The 18,581-nt window shown below is 54.4% G+C and overlaps 1 protein-coding gene and 1 non-coding gene across 3 annotated transcripts in view; both read left to right on the top strand.

Moving 5' to 3' along the window:
* The window catches only part of PITPNM3 (PITPNM family member 3), a 97,187-nt gene that overhangs the window by 70,571 nt on the left and 8,035 nt on the right, over positions 1–18,581 (top strand). For both annotated transcript variants that reach the window (XM_024980717.2, XM_024980718.2), the window contains 11 exons: positions 3,010–3,199; positions 3,601–3,723; positions 4,350–4,534; positions 7,960–8,132; positions 9,374–9,544; positions 11,338–11,529; positions 12,071–12,219; positions 14,103–14,219; positions 17,101–17,217; positions 17,514–17,662; positions 17,945–18,094. In XM_024980717.2, coding sequence (XP_024836485.1) covers positions 3,010–3,199; positions 3,601–3,723; positions 4,350–4,534; positions 7,960–8,132; positions 9,374–9,544; positions 11,338–11,529; positions 12,071–12,219; positions 14,103–14,219; positions 17,101–17,217; positions 17,514–17,662; positions 17,945–18,094 — 1,716 coding nt within the window. The remainder of the gene's footprint in view (positions 1–3,009; positions 3,200–3,600; positions 3,724–4,349; positions 4,535–7,959; positions 8,133–9,373; positions 9,545–11,337; positions 11,530–12,070; positions 12,220–14,102; positions 14,220–17,100; positions 17,218–17,513; positions 17,663–17,944; positions 18,095–18,581) is intronic.
* On the top strand, positions 11,007–11,079 carry TRNAK-UUU (transfer RNA lysine (anticodon UUU)). Its single transcript has one exon. It is a non-coding gene; the product is annotated as a tRNA-Lys (tRNA).

Genomic DNA, 18,581 nt, shown 5'->3' on the forward strand with positions numbered 1-18,581 from the left:
TAACATGCACCAAATTCTCTTCTGCCTGGGACTGGGTGGCGCTGGTGCCCCGCAGTACATAGCTCAGACTCCCTTGCTGTGCTCAGCAGGCCCTGGTCTTGTTGGTCCAGATAATGAAGTTGAGGCATTGAGAAGTTAAGCAGTTTCCTCCAGGGTCACGCAGGGACCCAGGAGTCAAAGCCAGGCAGCCCCACTCTTGATCTAAGTCAGAGCCAGTAGAGATCGAGGTGGCACATGGTGTTGTGGACACTCAGAGATAAGGCCAGGGAGGCTTCCTGGAGGAGGTGATTTTTGGGTGTGCTTTGAGAGTAGCGTAACCTGGTGAGGGGTGTGGGCTCTTCAGTCATCCTGAGCTTGAGTTCCAGCTCTGTGACCTGGGTGGGGGGGTGGGGTGGGAAGGGCAGGAAGTTGTTTAACCTCTCCCTATCTGTTTCCTCATCTGTAAAGTGGGGATGATCATGGTATATCAACCATGTCTTAGAGTTTTTGTGAGGATTCTGTGTGCTAGAATGGGTGAAGCACATGGTAGGGCACAGGGATGGGCTGGGACTTGCGTCACCATCCTCGTAGGAGCACTGTCCATTGGCAGACAGTGGGCTGGGGCGGGAGGAGGGAACCCCACTGGCTGGAAGTGAGGCAGTGTGCTCTCAGGGCCTTGGCTCCTCATCCAAACCTGCCCTGGAAACTCTGCAGGATAGACTGAGAAACTGGGGGCCCTCAGGACCTGGGGGCCTATGGGAGACCCTGTCCAATGATCCAGGAGCCAAGTGCTCCCCAGATGCCCTCCCTGTTGAGGGGGTGCCTGGAGCCAGTCGGGAGCCCTGGATGCACCTACAGAGCAGTGCCTAGTGTGTGTGGTAGATGGCTGGGACTGGAGCCGGGAACTTTCTGTAGTGCAGTGAGAGGGAGGCCAGTGGCACCTCTGTCCTGGCCTTTACCCTCTTTCACAGCCTCTGCAAAGAAGAACCCCCTTGGGGAGGGTAGAAAGGGACCCCCAGCCTAGTGCCAACTCCCTAGGGAGATGGAGAAGGGGCTCTGCGTCAAGTGTGGCTGTAAGGAGAAGGGCTCAGCTCCGCTGGTTGGTGGGTGGGAGCACGGAGAGCACATGCAGGGGTCTCACATGTCCCCTCTGAGAGAGAAAGGAAAGTCTCCTCTGCCTTTGAGATTCGTCTGTGTTCCCAGAACTCGGGCTGGGCAGATCTCTATCAGAGCTGGAAGAAAGGAGATTAGCTCAGGAAGGAAAATGTATTTCCCCAACGTGTTTAATGGCCCAGATCCCGGGTGTGATTTTTGTTAAACTGCTAGGCGGTAGGCCTCCCCCTGGGGCGTCTGAATCCGGAGGGGAGGAGCCCTGGAATCTGCATCCTGACTCCCTCTGGGCTTTGGCTCGGCAGCGGGTTTGGGAAGCTGAGTTGAAAGAAGACTCTGTCTGTCACACTCCAACAGTCGGAGTTAATTGTGTTCCTTCACAATCAATCTCAGTCCCCCAGCAACCCCCTCGCCCCCAGGATATCTGACCTCCAGAGCTGGGTCACCCAGTCCAGGCCGATCTCCAGGAAGACAAATGGCCCAGGGACACTGGAGGGGCCGGCAAGTGGGAGCCCAGCGCTCCCCCAGGCAGCATCTTGCCTGGGCCATCAATCAGCCCTAATCACTGCTGGGAGGGAGCTCTTTCTCAGATAATTAAAATCTCTCCGGCTGCAATTGAGGGCTGTTTCCTCTAATTTGTGATTTTTTGGAGATGAGGAATGGCTGTCAGGCTGGCCTTGCGCAGCAGGGGCTCTTTGTCACCTGCCCAGGGTGCCCTGCACCCTGTCACCTTCCGCAGTCTCCGTCAGACTCCCACTGGGATCAGTGTTGGGTCCTGGGTCAGCCCGAGTTTGGACTCTGGGGGAAGGGCAGGCTCTGGGGAGGGGGTGTACAGTGCCCCCCCTCTGCTGAACCTCCCAGCCAACTGGGCCCGATGCCCCTGGGGACAGAGGTAGGACGGGTGAGGGTGCAGGCAGGCACGGGCCACTGGGAGCTGGTTCCAGATGAGGCTGAGCTGCCCAGAGAGAGAGGGGCAGAGAAGTGAGGGAGCCCATGCAGGAGCTGACAGTCAGTCCACTTGTTGGGGGATGCTGCAGGACAGGCTCTCTCAGTCCTTTCTGGGGTCACAGACCTTTCTGCAAAGCCCATGAAGGCTCTGGATCCCCTCCCCAGAAAGACAGACGTGATACCATACATGCAGGCGCATGGCTGGTGTGTGAGCCCTATGCCTGGCACACCCTCTTTCCTCTTTCTAGCTTCCCTAAAGACTTCCTTGAGTCATAGATCAAACCTCACCTCCTCCAGGAAGTCTGCCATGATGACATGTTCCCACCCCCTTTTGGCTGCCAGGTGGCACTAGTGGTAAAGAACCCATCTGCCAATGCAGGAGACACAAGAGATGTGGGTTCGATTCCTGGTTGGGGAAGATCTCCTGGAGGAGGGCATGGCAACCCACTCCAGTATTCTTGCCTGGAGAATCCCATGGACAGAGAAGCCTGGCAGGCTACAGTCCACAGGGTCGCAAAGAGTCGGACACGACTGAACCAACTTAGCATGCATGGATATGGGATCTTAGTTCCCCACCAGGGATTGAACTCTGCAGTGGAAGCATGAAGGCTTAACCAATGGACCACTGGGGAAGTCCTGACATACCCCCATTCTGACCCACACCAGTGGTGGCCTCCTCCATAACTGGTGTGTCCTTTGAGGCGGGCAGAGAGCCCTGCTGTCGTGGGAGACTCCAGGGGCCACACGATGGCTGGCACGGGATGGACACACAGCGGGTCCTCACAGGCTAGCCACTACCCCCATGCTGGGATTCACGGCTGGGGCTTTGTCTCCTGCCTGGGTCCTCCTCAACAGCCCCGACCCCAGGGCCCAATTTCTGGTCAGCATGTGCTCTCTCTCGCCCCGTCCACGACTCCAAGCCCACCCTCCTGCCTGGTCCCAGGTGGACTTACCTTGGCTTCCTGTCTGCAGCCTGAACCCATTCAGCCACGACGTGGGTTGTCTCAGCAACAGCCAGGACCACGTCCCTCTGGCCGCCCTGCCCCTGTTGGCCATCTCCTCCCCACAGTACCAGGATGCGGTTGCCACTGTCATCGAGCGAGCCAACCAGGTGTATGCGGAGTTCCTCAAATCCCCCGATGGGATTGGCTTCAGTGGGCAGGTAGGACAGCCTGCCCTCACCTCCCTGACCTTGTCCCTGCCCTGAGAGATGTTGGGACCTGCCGGAAGGATCTAGATCAGGCTGCTCTGCAGCCCTAGCTTCTGACATCCTAAGAGGCTTTTGAGATCTTTGGGTCTGTCCTCATTTTACAGATAGGAAAACTGAGGCCAACACCTGAGTTCTGATTATCAGCCCATGCTGATCTGTGACCCAAGTCTGACCCTGACTGTAGCCTGGTTCCCATCCTCAAGCGGACCCTCCTGTCCCCATGTTGGGACTCTCAGTGCCTCCCTGGGACAGGCTCCTTGTTCCCCTGTGGACCGGCTGGCTGCACTCTGGCTGGGTGTGGGGCAAGGGGGCAGCAGTGGGCAGGCCCGCAGTCCCAGCTCTGCCTTCTGCAGGTGTGTCTCATCGGGGACTGTGTAGGGGGCCTCCTGGCCTTCGATGCCATCTGCTACAGTGCGGGACCCACGGGTGACAGCCCTGGCAGCAGCAGCCGGAAGGGGAGCTTCAGCAGCACCCAGGTGCGGGCCAGATGGTGGGGTGGGGGAGGGGATGTCCCTGGGAGCCTCCCCCGGGGAGCAGGGCCTCTCGTGGGGGAGCAGTGTTAGCCCTGGTTGGTGCTGTGACATCCAGGTTACAAAGTGTTCACAATCCTGCAAGAGTGGTGGGAGATTACTATCACAGGTGAGGAAACTGGAGCTCAGAGAAGGCTCATTTAGCCTCAGCTCCCCAGAGAGCTCTCCAGAGTCCCACTGGATCACTGAGACCTTTTTTTTTTATATATAATTTTAATAAGTTGATATTTTGTATTTTCGTTTTTTAAATTCAGTTAAAGAAATTTTCTGGGTGTTTTTGGGCCATGTGGCAGTAGGATCTTAGTTCCCCAACCAGGGATTGAACCGGTGCTCCCTGCAGTGGAAGTGCAGAGTCTTAACCACTGGAAGGTCAGGGAAGTTCCTCCAGTGAGCCCTTTGGACTTAGGGGACAGCCCTGTGCCTAAAATCTCATCTTTTTTGTGTGTGTGTTGTGGCTCCCACGCTCCTTTTGGAAGAAGTACTGCCTCTCGCATCTTAGGAGAAGGGGGTTCATTTGTCCTGGGGCCCCAGAGTGACCGCAGTGCCCTCCTGTCCTCTGCTCGGCCCCCAAGGATGCCCCGGTGGTGGTGGAGGAGGATTGCAGCCTGGCGGGCAGCAAGCGGCTCAGCAAGAGCAGCATCGACGTCTCCAGCACCTTGGAGGATGAAGAGCCCAAGCGGCCATTGCCACGGAAGCAGAGCGACTCCTCCACCTATGACTGCGAGGCCATCACCCAGCATCATGCCTTCTTATCAAGGTAGCCGCTCCTTGTGCCTGCCCTGCCGCCTTCCAGCAGAGCGTCCAGGGGAACAGAGCCTCGGCCCAGTCATCTGGGAGGCCTGTGACCAGTCACATGCCCCAGCTTTTTCTATGGGGGGCCCAGGGACCAGCACTGAAATGCAGGGACTGAGGCCACGCCCCACGGACCCTGCACGGAGACCGGGGACTCTGCACGCTGGGCCTGCCAACCCCATCCGCTCAACTTGCAGAGAGATGGGACAGTTGGTCTCACCAAGAGGGTAGATGCTGCCCAGCCTACTTCACTGATGGTTTTAAGAATCTGGTGAAAGAACAGAAGTAGGTGTGTTTTGTATTTCTCAGCATTTCTTAGTATTGTGTTCTTGGTATTTCTCAAATGGGCCAGCAAAGGCCAGGTAGGTCAGGAACTTTCCATGGATCACACAACCAGTTACTGGAGAGCCGGGGTCTCCCAGTGCCGGGCACCAGTACCCCCTTTTTTTTTTTTAAATTGAGGTATAGTTGCTTTAAACGTTGTGTTAGATTCTGCCGTAAGCAATGCACTTTTATTCAAAGACCAGCCAGGTCCCTCCATGGAACTGCCCACCCTTTAACTTTCTAGAAGGAGCACGTTAATGGACACTGGTTAAATGAATCTGTTGTTCTTCAGTCTTTCCGACTCTTTCCGACCCCAAGCACTGTGCAGCGTGCCAAGCTTTCCCGTCCTTCACCATCTCCTGGAGTTTGCCCAAACTCATGCTCATTGAGTGATGCCATCCAACCATTCATTCAGGATTCATATGAGTATTTTTTCAGGATTCATATGAGCATTGAACATAAGTCCAAGTGAGAAGAAATGCCTCTTTTCTTCTCCCCTTTCTCCTCAGTTCTCTCCTCCCATCCTCCTTTTCTATCCAAATGATAAGTAGCACCAGGTCATCACAACATTTGGAAAATGTATCCTCTCACCACTGCTAACACATTGGATATTAATTCCTTTCAGTATATTTTTTACATGCTTTGCTTGTGAAAGCGAAAGTCTTAGTCGCTCAGTCATGTCTGAGAGCTCAGTCATGTGTTTGCGATCCCATGGACTGTAGCCTGCCAGGCTTCTCTGTCCATGGGATTCTCCAGGCAAGAATACTGGAGTGGGTTGCCATTTCCTTCTGCAGGGGATTTTCCTGACCCAGGGATTGAACCCAGGGCTCCTGCATTGCCGGCAATTTCTTTACTGTCTGAGCCACCAAGGAAGATTTGCCTGTAGGTTTACTTAGAGAAAAACAAAACAAAACAAAACTCTTATATTATGGTCTTTCACCATATGATGAAAAATATTCTTAATATAAATATTCTGATAAATATTCTTAACAATGTTTTATTAAGTGAATGGATGATATCTTGCACAGTCCCAGTAACTGGACACTTCGGCTTTTTTTCCAATTCTTTATGATTATAAACAGCAGTCCGGAAACATCTTTGTGTATAAATGTTTAGGTATATATTAGGGCTATTTTATTCAGATGGGTTCCTGGAGGAAGAATTATTAGGTCAAAGGCTCTGCATATTGAAACCTCTGACTATTCAAAGGCCCTCTGAAAGATTATTCTTGAGAGAAGCAGCTACATTTCAAGTCAGGTTGCAGGGTAAAATCCTAACATTTCTGGTTCATCCTTGAAAAATCCTTTAAGAAAACCCCACATTTGGAGAGTGACGTGAAGTTGGAGGCTCTCAGTGGCTGGTCCAGTGCAGCCAGCTCTTTCCTCTGGTGCAGGGACAGATGGCTGTTTCTCTGGCAATTAAGTAGTTGGTATGTGTTTAGGGACCACGCTGTACATGAAATATGAATTGTTAAACAGCAGGGTCGTCATTCTCACTGCAAGATGCTCCAATTGCAAGAGGCAGAGGGTGTGTGGGGATTCAGATTCCACTGCCCAGACCCTCGCCCACAGGCGATGGGGGACTGGCACACATTTCGAAGCTTATTTCTAAAATTCCCTTTTTCCTCCAACTTGCGTATTTTGGTGGAATTTGCATTCCATTAATGGATTCATGGGGCTTCCCAGGTGGCTCAGTGGTAAAGGATCCGCCTGCAATGCAGGAGATGCAGGTTCAGTCTCTGGTTTGGGCAGATCCTCTGGAGAAGGAAATGGCAACCCACTTCTTGCCTGGGAAATCCCATGGACAGAGGAGCCTGGCGGGCTACAGCCCATGGGGTTGCAAAAGAATTGGCTGGGACTTAGCGACTACACAATAACAAAAATGTATTCATAGATCGTGTGCCACTGGATTTTCTGAAACCCTGAGTGGTACCTGAATGCAGCTGAAAGTTTTGGGAGGTCCCCAGTTTTCCTGCCTATTTTTGGCAGCCTGCTCTGGGTCTGCACATCAACTTGAGCTCTTTGAGGCAATGGTGCCTGGGATGGGAACCATTGGAATTCTGTGTGGCTCCTGTTTTTCTCTTTAAGCTCGATTTCCTCTGTGAGCTGGAGGGGAGGAAAAACCAAGCTGTTTGCATCTGTGTCTGCGGGTTGCCTGGAACACGAGTTACCATGAAAGCCCTCATCCTGGCAGGACCGATGATGCCCAGCTGTCCGGCCAGGCTGGGCTTCTCTGTTGGACAGGAATTCACAGTGTGGCCATCACAAAACCAGCACGATGAGGCAGGAGGCTTAGGTTTCATGTGCTCAGTCCGTTTTAAGGAAGATTATTTTATTGGATCACAGTCACATGGGTTTATTCACGTATCGCCCGAGTGCCATGCAGCAGTGTGAAGTAGATGTGATGGAGGCGATATGGACCCCAAAGTCTGAAATATTTACCATCTGGCCCTTTATAGGAAAAGTTGGCTGACTCCTGCCTTAGTCAAATGTTGGCCAGGCCTTGGTGGCAGATGCTGAGATGGTCACCAATTTGTGTTGGTGATCAAGCAAGTGGGTCCCGGGCTGAGCCCTGCCGCAGAGATCCAGCGCTGGGTGCTGCAACTCAGACATCAGGCTGCCCTGCTAGGTGCTCACTCCTGAGTGCTTGTTGTTGTTCAGTCGCTCAGTCAAGTCTGACTCTTTGCGACCCCATGGACTGCAGCACACCAGGCTTCCCTGTCCTTCACCATCTCCCAGAGTTTGTTCAAACTCGTGTCCATTGAGTTGGTAATGCCATCTCATCCTCTGTCGCCCCCTTCTCCTCCTGCCCTCAGTCTTGCCCAGCATCAGGGTCTTTTCCACATCAGGTTCCCAAAGTACTGGAGCGTCAGTATCAGTCCTTCCAATGAATATTCAGGGTTGACTTCCTTTAGGATTGGCTGGTTTGATCTCCTTGCTGTCCAAGGAGCTCTCAAGAGTCTTCTCCAGCACCGCAGTTTGAAAGCATCGCTTCTTCAGCTCTCAGCCCTCTGTATGCTCAGTTCCCCCCCTAACCTGCACTCCCCTGTCTTCCTCCCTGGGCCAGCATCCACTCCAGTGTGCTGAAGGACGAAGCTGATTCCCCAGCAGCCGGGGGCCCCCAGGTCCCCGAGGTCAGCCTGGGCCGCTTGGATTTTGAGGTGTCCGACTTCTTCCTCTTCGGCTCACCCCTGGGCCTGGTCCTGGCCATGCGGAGGACGGTGCTGCCCGGACTGGATGGTGGGTGTGATGCTGGCTGGGGCCTGAGATGCCTTTGAGTCACTAGGGCACTGTGTCAGGACCTGGAACTGGGGAGAGTAGGGGTGGGGAGGACCAGAGAATTGGGGGTAGATGGAAAGAGAGGCAAGGAAGAAGAAGAAAGGGATGGAGGCAGGAGGGAGAGTGGGGCAACTTCCCCGATGGGGCCAGGTGAGGCAGCCCCTGGTGGATTTCACTCCCTACCACAGGCTCCGTTGCCTGGTTGTCATGCTTTCTGGGAAGAGAAACCCTACTGTACCCACCCGCTCCTTCCCCAATACCCAGGTAGGCCCCCTGCAGCCAGGTTGGTCTTACTGCCCCCTGCAGATCCGCCCCCTCCACCTCAGTGCCTCTGCTTGCAAGGTCCCCACAGCCTTGAATGCCTTCCCCCATTCCTCTGATATACTTCCAGAGGTGATTTGCACCAGAAGATGGTTTAGCAGTGACTCTGAGGATATAAGAGGCTGGAGGCCCCTGGGAGCACAATGGATCAGGGATCCTCCAAATTCTTTTGTCCCAAAGCTTACCAACAAACTGCACTACGACTGTTGATCGTAGATACAAAGTCGGGAGTGGAGGGGCTCTGATAGAAGTAGGGGAAACAGGCAGAATCTCACAGCTGTGGTTAACGTTGCTAAGAAAACCTAGGGTTCCCGGGATGCTGGACGGTCCAGTGCCCTGACTGAGACCGACAGGGCAGCGAGATGATGCGATGAGGCCTCAGTGGAGACACCTGCTGGTCAATGGGAGAAGTGTTCGGCCCTCTCTGACAAACTAAGTTTACTTACTACCCCAGTTCTGGGAATTTAGCTGGGCAGAAGAAAGAGGCAGCTGATCCTGAATGAAGGACCCTAGGTCTGCTTCATAGATCAGGTAGCAACTAAGTGACAGCCAGAATTGAAAGGAGTTTGATCAATGGAAACAGTGGAGGACATCCTGCTAAGAGCAGGGGGAGCTTGAGCAAAGGCACAGAGAATGGAAAGCAGCTGTCCATCACGGCCCCAGTGCTGGGTGCCTACAGTGGTGCTTCCAAGTGGGGTAGGTTGGCAAGGCCTTGAGGGTTAAGCTGAACCAAGTGGCTTTGATTCTGTTGGTAGCAGGAGCCATGGAAGGTTCTTGAGCAGAGGAGTAGGTTTCTCAAAGTTGCAGTCGAGGGAGCCTCCTAGGACCAAGGCAGCAGGTGTTCAAGGGGCTTCCTGTGTGTCCTCCCCCCACCCCCCAAGGTTTCCAGGTACGTCCCGCCTGCAGTCAGGTCTACAGCTTCTTCCACTGCGCAGACCCCTCCGCCTCCCGGCTTGAACCACTGCTGGAGCCCAAGTTCCACCTGGTGCCACCTGTCAGCGTGCCCCGCTATCAGAGGTTCCCACTGGGCGACGGACAGCCCCTCCTCCTTGGTAAGCTCTCGGGGGTGTCAGAGTGTGCTGAGCTGGAGGCTGGGCTCCATGCAGGTGGTGCCCTAGGGCCACCCCCTCTGGTCCAGCCTGTCCAAGCTGTCAGATGTCAGAGTGGCTAGACTCACCTGAACAAAGTCTGAACAAAGTACTTTTGGGGGAGTGGGGGGTGGCGTGGACAGGAAGGCCTCTGACTCACCTGCCTTTGGAGCAGCCCGCCTGTGTGAGCTCCTGCTCTGCAGGAGGCATCTTTGGGCTCTGCCCCCTGATTAGCTCCTGTGTCTGGGGCCAGCGTAATACTGGCTGTGTAATACTGAGATGTCAGACCTGATTGCAAGTGTGGGATCCATGCTGAGTGCCTGGACTCTAGAGGTGCAGGTCAGGGAGTGGGTCACCCTGGTGGGCTTCTTGGAAGAGGGGGTCTTCAACCAAGGCATTTGTACAGGTGAAGAGCTAGAGGGTGGGTTTTGAGGGATCTTCTGGGTGGAGGAGCAGCAGGAGCAAGGGAGGTGGACTGGGGGAGGGCCAGTGGCCTACGGGGCTCACGTGGGGTAAGCTAGGCATGGACTGGGTTGAGGCCAAGGGGAGGCCTGGGATGGACAGTCAGGGCTTGGAGATCAGAGCCTTGAAAGTTTAGCCAGACCCTGTTCAGAGATTTGGGCCAGATTGGAGTTGGGGGGCCGGCGGGGGGGGGGGGGGGGGCGGAGGGGATGTGCTGCCTTGCGTGTGTCTTATTCAGGATTTAAACCCAGCTTACCCCTTTCCACCCCATATCAAAGGAAACTTAGTTTCCAAAGTCCTGTTTTGTCAGGAGTTTTTATTAATAGAGGGGTTCTATAGATAGAAAAATGAAAGTCACTCAATCGTGTCCAACTTTGCGACCTCGTGGACTATAGCCCTCCAGGCTCCTCTGTCCATGGAATTCTCCAGGCAAGAATACTGCAGTGGGCAGCCATTCCCTTCTCCAGAGAATCTTCCCAACACAGGGGTCAAACCCAGGTCTCCCGCATTACAGGCAGATTCTTTACCTTCTGAGTCACCAGGGAGAAGGGCATCCTAAAATGTGCCGGTCTCTGGTCAGGGCATCCTCCTGCCCCCAGAGGGCGCCCTTGCCCCCAGGCTCATTTACGTCCGGGCTCAGCCGCAATCCTCCAAGGCTGAGAGGAGTGTGCTACAAAGCTCATGGTTGTCACCTGTGACCTCAGCTGGGGCTTTGGGTGCAGTGTCCCAGAGGTGCCCTCGGCAGCTCTGTTGGGGTTGGAGTGACGGTTGGGACCCTGACTTGTGCCTGCATAACCCATGGCTTGGAGGATGTGAAACCAACGGGTACCTGGTGAAGGGGTTCTGGTCAGGCCCTGGGATGAGAGGTGTGGGCTCCTCCCCAGGTGCCCAGACTCCCACCCAGCATGGGGCTGGCACTGCCCGGGCAGCTCCATTTGAGACCCACCACTTGGCCTTGAGGCGGGGCTAAGTAGCTCAGTTGGTAGAGCATCAGACTTTTAATCTGAGGGTCCAGGGTTCAAGTCCCTGTTCAGGCATGCCGCCCTCTATTTTGGGCTTCCCTCACAACTCGGTTGGTAAAGAATCTGTTTGCAATGCAGGAGACCAGGGTTCGATCCCTGGGGTGGGAAGATCCCCTGGAGAAGGAAATGGCAACCCACTCCAGTATTTGTGCCTAGAGAATCCCATGGATAGAGGAGCCTGAAGGGCTACAGTCCATGGAGTTGCAAGAATTGGACATGATTTAGTGACTAAACTACCACCATGCAGACTTGACTGTGAAATTCCCCCTCCAGCTGATGCCCTGCATACCCACAGTGCCCTCTTCCTGGAGGGCAGCTCCCGGGGGAGCCCGCCGCTTCTGGATGCCCCCGCCTCACCCCCTCAGGCCCCGAGATCCCAGCGCCAGGCACGGAGGATCAGCCAGGGCAGCTCCAGTGAGAGCTCGGAGTCCTCGGACAGCTTGGCCCCCGTGGGTGCCTCCCGCAGTGAGTGAGGGTCTCCTGGGCCCCACCTGGATTCGCGGGAAAGGGGCTTCCTCCGGGTGGGCACTGGTTCCCTGCCAGGGCTGTTGAGGACCGCGGAGGAGGGGAACAGGACATCTAGACTGAGCTCTGATCTCAGAGAGAACTGTGACCTCTGACCTGGACAGGGGTCCTGACCTCTGACTGTGGTCTGAGCTCTGACCTCAGCCAGAGCCCTAATCCCAATGTTCAGTTTCCCCACGGGAGTCCCTCTGACCAGCAACCCTGGGGTGAGACTCTGTGTGTCTGTGGATCTGGCCCTCGTTCTGGGGATCAGTTTGCAGCATGTGACCTGGAGGCCAGTTGGGTGGGTGAGGGGACTGGGGGGGGTCGTTGAAGCTGGGGAAAGACTGGCACATGTCCTAGAGCTCATTTTGAGCTGAGTGCTCTGGCTCCAAATTCGTGTCCTAGTGGCGTGTCCACCACTAGATCTGCACCCTGGGGGTCCCACACGCACTGCCTCTTGGGTCAAGGTCCAGTCCTCACCTCCCTCTCGGACCCACAGTCACAGCCAAGTGGTGGGGCTCCAAGCGCATCGACTATGCCCTGTACTGCCCTGACGTCCTCACAGCCTTCCCCACCGTGGCCCTGCCCCACCTCTTCCACGCCAGCTACTGGGAGTCCACGGACGTGGTGGCCTTCATCCTGAGACAGGTATGCCGCCCCTGCCTGGGAGGGCCCAGCCTCCAGGGAGAAGACGCTTGCCTTGCCGGTCACACTGGACACTGGAGCATGGCAAGTGGAGGGGGGAGTGACCTGGACAGACAACCGTTTTCATAAGGAATATGACTTCTGGTCAATGTCATGGCACTTTCTAGACAATTAAATAGATGCCATGTAGGAGAATGTGCCCATGTTTCACCTTGGAGATTGGAATCATCACGCCTGTTCTCCTGTGGGTCTCAGTGTCCTCATCTGTAAAATAGGTGGAGCAGAGAGGCCAGTGACTGAGAGAGAGCCTGGGAGGAGGGGGCTGGACTGCATGCACCTTCCATGGCCAAGGAGGTGGAGACACAAGAGATGCGGGTTCGATCCCTGGGTTGGGAAGATCCCTTGGAGCAGGACATGGCAATCCACTTCAGTGTTCTTCTTGCCCAGAGAATCCCATGGACAGAGGCGTCTGGCATGCTACAGTCTAGGGGGTTGCAGAGAGTCAGACATGACTGAAGTGACTGGGCACATAAAAGATGTAACTCAGGAACAGCTAGATGGAAGAGATGCAAAGGACAGGGTATGGGGAAAGGAGTTGAGTTTTCCATGCCCTCTCAGAGGGCGCCACTGTCCCCAGAGCTCCATGGCTTACCAACCTGGAAGCTCTCTGAACCCCATCCTTTTGGGTTTTTATGGAGCCTTCTTTACACAGACTCGATTGATTAAATCCTGCCCATGGGTTCTCCTGGCAACCAGCCCCATCCTAAGACACGGTGCAACTCACTTCATTAACATAACAAAAGACACCTTTGTACCTCTTGCTTAGGAAATTCCAAGGATTTTAGGAGCTTTGTGCCTGAAGCTGGACAAAGACGAAACATTTACTTCTTATTATAAATCACAATATCACAGATTGAGGGAGTCACTGTGGATAGAGAAGTTCAGGGAGGAGTCCTGGAGCCCCTCTGGGGAGAGAGGAGGAGCCACTGAAAGAAATAGAGGAGGACACCCCTTGAGGTCAGAGGTGGATCAGAGTGGATAGATGGGAGGGGGCCTCTGAGCTGGGCAGGATGGAGGTCACGGGGCCTTGGCAGGAATAGCTTCAGTGGAGCCACGGGGTCAGAAGCCTGCCTGGAGTTGGGGGAGGAGAGGCAGCAGTGAGGAAGGGGAGATAGTGCAGGCTAAGTCTTTTGTGATCTGTTGCTGTCAAGGAGATCAGGGACATGTGATGGTTGTTGGAGAGGGATCCTAGAAAGAGGTGCCAGAACACATGTTTACTATTTATTTATTTATTAGATTTTTGAAAAAAGAGAAAAAAACTGTTTCTTTTTTTTTTGTTTTGATCAGGCCGTGTGGCATGAGGGATGTTAGTTCCCTGACTAGGGATCAAACTCGAGCCTTAACCACTGGACCGCCAGCAAAGTCTCTATGAGATGCTAAGGAGTCGGGATGCTAATTTAGATGCTAAGGAGAATGAGCCAGTAGTGAGGGGCTAACCAGTGATGCAGGGTTGACAGGGGAGCTTGCTCCATCATGTTCTTGAGCAGGTGGGTGGAGCTGGGACCAGGGCTTCAGCTGGCCTTCGATAATGGTCACCCACCATGACGGGGGCAGGGGGAAGGCAGAGAATGGGTACAGACCCAGGTGGTTCCTAGGTTGGGGTGTCAAAAGCAGGGGCTGCTCCCAGGGCAGAGCATTTGAGAGACAGTGGTCTGGCCCCAGCTGTCAGGACAGGTGGGCAGAAAGGCTGCCCTGAGGGTCCCAGGCTGGGAGGTGGGGAGGCTTGGAGAAGGGCCTGGCTGTAAGCTGGAGGGCCCTGACACCAGGAGGAGGAGGCGGGGGTGTCCGGACAGCCTGACCCGGAGTCCTGCTGGGCTGTTGATCAGGTGATGCGCTATGAGAGTGTGAACGTCAAGGAGAGTGCTGGCCTGGACCCCGCGGCACTGAGCCCTGAAAACCCCCGTGAGAAGTGGCTTCGTAAGAGGACCCAGGTCAAGCTGCGGGTATGTGCTTGTCGGAGGCGCCTATGGGTTGGGGCTGTCCCCAGGGGATGGGGCATCCACATGGCCAGGAAAGGCTTGGGTTAGAGCTCCATGCTGATACATGCTGGGATTCATGCTTAGACGAGGCCCCCAGGATTTCTGTAGAGGTGGGGTGGGGGTGTGGAGCAGATGAGATGGGGGAGCTGGTTCCCTGGGGCCTGGCTCCACAGGAGCACCATGGGTGCAGGTCCAGGGCACTGAAGATGGAGATGAGATGCCAAATATGGAGCTGTATGCCAGGCCTCTGTAGATGGGCACATGAGTCAGAAAGAGTTCTCCCCACAACCGTGGGGCTCACAGCCTGGGGTGGCATTTGCCAGGACATAGAGGGAGGCCCGGATTAGGAAGAAGGTGGAGAGAAGGATTGTCAGGGTAAGCTGTGCAGGGCTTCCCTGAAGAAGTGTCACCTCTGCAAGGTATTGAAGTATGAGTAGGAGTTCGGCCCACATACATTCATTTACTCAGCAACAATCATCCGTGTTCACTTTGTCCCTGGCCTTCTGGCAGGCAGTGGGGCACAAGAATATACAGACAGAGCCACTGCTATGGGGGGCACTTATAGTCTTGTGGGAACCTCAGACATGAACCCCAAGAATAGTCTTAAATGGTAGAAGGTGATCCATAAATCAGCTCTTTTTTGGTAAACATTTTTATTGAGCTATAACCACACTTTACACAATTCACCCACTTAAAGTATGCAATTCAGTGTGTCTTAGTATAGTTACAACTGTGTGCAGCTATCATCACAGTTAATTTTAGAACATTTTCATCACCTCCAAAAGAAACCCCTTACCCTTTAGCCACTATCCCCCTCCGCAGCCCCTTACTCCCACCCCTAACCCTGAGCAACCAGTAATCTACTTTCTGTGTCTATAGATTTACTTATTCTGGACATTAAATGTAATGCAATCATACAATATGTAGTCCTTTATGTCTGGCTACTTTCACTGAGCATAATGTTTTCAAGGTTCATTCACGTTGTGGCTTGTGACAGTACTCAGTTTCGTTTTATGGCATCTTTCCATGTGTTTATTTCCATGAATGGAATCTTCTGCCATCAGAATTCTTGTTAGGGGGGCCTGAATTCCTCACTTGACTAACTGTCTCCAGGTCAGGGTCCATGACTGGTTCCTTTCTACATACCCAGAGCCCAGCCCAGGGACCAGCGGGGATGAGGTACCCGCAGATATTTGTTGAACTATTGAATAAAATACTGTGGGAATTGAGAGAAGGTAGAGACTGTGTCCAGGAGAAGGCAATGGCACCCCACTCCAGTACTCTTGCTTGGAAAATCCCATGGATGGAGGAGCCTGGTGGGCTGCAGTCCATGGGGTCGCTAAGAGTCGGACACGACTGAGCGACTTCACTTTCACTTTTCAGTTTCATGCATTGGAGAAGGAAATGGCAACCCACTCCAGTGTTCTTGCCTGGAGAATCCCAGGGACGGGGGAGCCTGGTGGGCTGCCATCTCTGGGGTCGCACAGAGTCGGACACGACTGAAGCAACTTAGCACCAGCAGCAGCAGCAGCAGCAGAGACTGTGTCCAGAGAAGGCAATGGCAGCCCACTTCAGCAGTCTTGCCTGGAGAATCCCATGGATGGAGGAGCCTGGTAGGCTGCAGTCCATGGGGTTGCAAAGAGTCGGACACGACTGAAGCAACTGAGCAGCAGCAGCAGCAGCAGAGACTATGTCTGGGGAGTCCCTGAGTGCTTCTTAGAGAGGATGAAGCTGAGTCAGGTCATAGTGGATGGGCTGGAATGTGGAGACAGAGGACCAGGGATGCTGTGGAGAGTCAGGGGGTCTGGGGGATGGGGAATCAGTGTGAGCGAAGGCCCTGAGGCCTCTCTGGAGAGTCAGGGGGTCGGGGGGATGGGGAATCAGTGTGGGTGAAGGCCCTGAGGCCTCTCTGCAGAGCCTGACCTAAAGAACCAGCTGGGCTTCCAAGGGCAGCAGCGTGAGAGGGGACTGAAATGGTTTCCCAGCAAAGTTTTGATGCCAGGCTCAGGATTTGGAGCCAGGAGCTTAAAAGTTCTGTGCTTTGTAAAGACAGTGAATCTGCCGTGGGGGCTGTGTTTTGAATAAGGGGCTCCTTTAAGATGCTACTAGCAGAGTCCACAAGAGAGGTACCTGGGGTGTGGGCAGAGACACTGATGTAGGCAGTTTTGTAAAAATTCAGTGGTCTGGGGTCTTGAAGCCAGGCTGGGAGTGGTAGGTAGTCCTGGCTGGGAGCTGTGGAATGAATTAAAACCAGACATGAAAAAGGATGGGGATGCTGGGATATAGTTACAAACAAATGATGCGATGCCCAGAATTGCTCCAGAATAATCTGGATTGGGGCAGGGGTGGGGTGGGGGATCCTGCAAAGGAAGAAGGGAGCCAGAGGCTGTGACTGGTTTCCAGCCACATGAAGCTTCCTACACTGTTCTCTCTACTCTTCACATTTAAATCGCCCACTAAGCGAAGACGGATGGTAAATGGCTACTGGATATGAGCCATGATGTGGAAGGAAGAAGCGACGGTGACCCGAAGTTTCCAGCCTGGCCTTCTAGAAGGATGCCAGGCTCTGAGGACTGGCTGTTACCTCCAGGCTGTGGGGAGCGTTAAGAGCAGAGGATATTCATTTGTGGGAGTCTAGCACGCCTTGGAGATGATGTGAAGTTTTTAAGGGTCTGTTTTCTTCAGGGGTTCTGTGGGGACACGTCTTGGAAACTTTAATGGGATTAATAAGGAAGAAAGGCAAGATTTCACAGGGGACCATCCTCCAACCCATCCTGAGGACAATGCAAATCAAAAGCAAGGTCAAGTCCCCTTGCAGAGGTTGAACTGGTTTCTGTCCTTCCAGAACGTCACTGCCAACCACCGGGCCAACGACGTGATAGCTGCCGAAGACGGCCCCCAGGTCCTGGTGGGGAGGTTCATGTACGGGCCCCTCGACATGGTGGCCCTGACCGGCGAGAAGGTACAGAAGCTGGGCCCTCCTTCCTGGGTACCAGATGGCATCTGGGCCGAGGGCTGCAGGGAGGGGCTGGCTGCACGAGGTGGGAGACACTCACCCAGGTCAGGGAGGGCGAATGTCAGTGAGGGATGGACTGGACGCTTTGGAGAAGCAGGTGTGGCTGCAGTGGAAAGAGAAGGTGGGAGCCAGGAACTAGCATTAAGTGGGGACCCCGAGCCCTGCGGTCTTGGCAGAGAGCTCCCAAGTCCAGCCCCTTCCCCAGCTTTCAGCGAGTCCCCTGGCCCCCTCGCCTCCTACAGGTGGACATCCTGGTGATGGCAGAGCCATCCTCCGGCCGCTGGGTGCACCTGGACACAGAGATCACCAACAGCAGTGGGCGCATCACATACAGCGTGCCACGGCCCCGGCGCCTGGGGGTCGGTGTCTATCCCGTGAAGATGGTCGTCAGGTCAGACCCAGGGGACATTCTCACAGTGGTTTCACCCAATTCCATGGCCCTTCCAGGCCTGTTCAGAAGATGGGGTCCTGGGGATGCTGTCTTGAGCCCCATCCCTGTCTGCTGGGAGAGAGGAAAATGGATGTGGTTACAGCTTTAGCATCAGGAGGTGCCACCGGCTTCTCTCTCATCCTGGCCCCGATTGAGCTCTGACTCTGACCAAGGGCTGATGTTGGCCTCAGGCTGACACCTGACCCTGAGTGCATAGCTAACCCCCAGGTGGGCACTTTTCAGGGGTGACCAGACCTGCGCGATGAGCTACCTCACAGTGCTGCCCCGGGGCATGGAGTGCGTGGTCTTCAGCATCGACGGATCCTTTGCCGCCAGCGTGTCCATCATGGGAAGTGACCCCAAGGTCCGGCCAGGGGCAGTGGACGTTGTCCGGTGAGTGCTTCCTTCCTGCAGGGGACATATCCTCTGGGGAAGGAACCAGTGACTGTGCGGGAGGTGGGCTGTGTTTTTCTAGTTTCCTCTAGGAATTCCACTAGTCTCTGGGCTGGGAGCCAGGAGTCCTAGCTTCACCTGCAGGAGTAATTTACTGAGGGTTCTTGAGAAGCTCCACCACCTTCCAGCCTTCTGTTCCTCCCTGCCTCCCTCTCTCCGTTTAGCCTAACACCGTCAAAGCATTCTGTACAGTGAATCAGGACGGGTCTCTTGCATTCAGATCCCAATCAGGATAAAATTGTTCTGATTACCAATCGCCATGGAGCAAATGGCTCCATTTTTAGTGACTTATGATAGTAGTTTATTATTCTATGACATCGTTCCGTGAATTGATTGGGTTCTGCTGGGAGGTTCTCAGAGGGGGCCTCTCCAGAAATGGTAGTCAGATTGTGGTCTGGGCTGGGAGTCATCTAAGGGCTGGATGTTC

This window comes from Bos taurus, chromosome 19 (genome assembly GCF_002263795.3).
Source record: "Bos taurus isolate L1 Dominette 01449 registration number 42190680 breed Hereford chromosome 19, ARS-UCD2.0, whole genome shotgun sequence".
Taxonomy (NCBI): Eukaryota; Metazoa; Chordata; class Mammalia; order Artiodactyla; family Bovidae; genus Bos; species Bos taurus.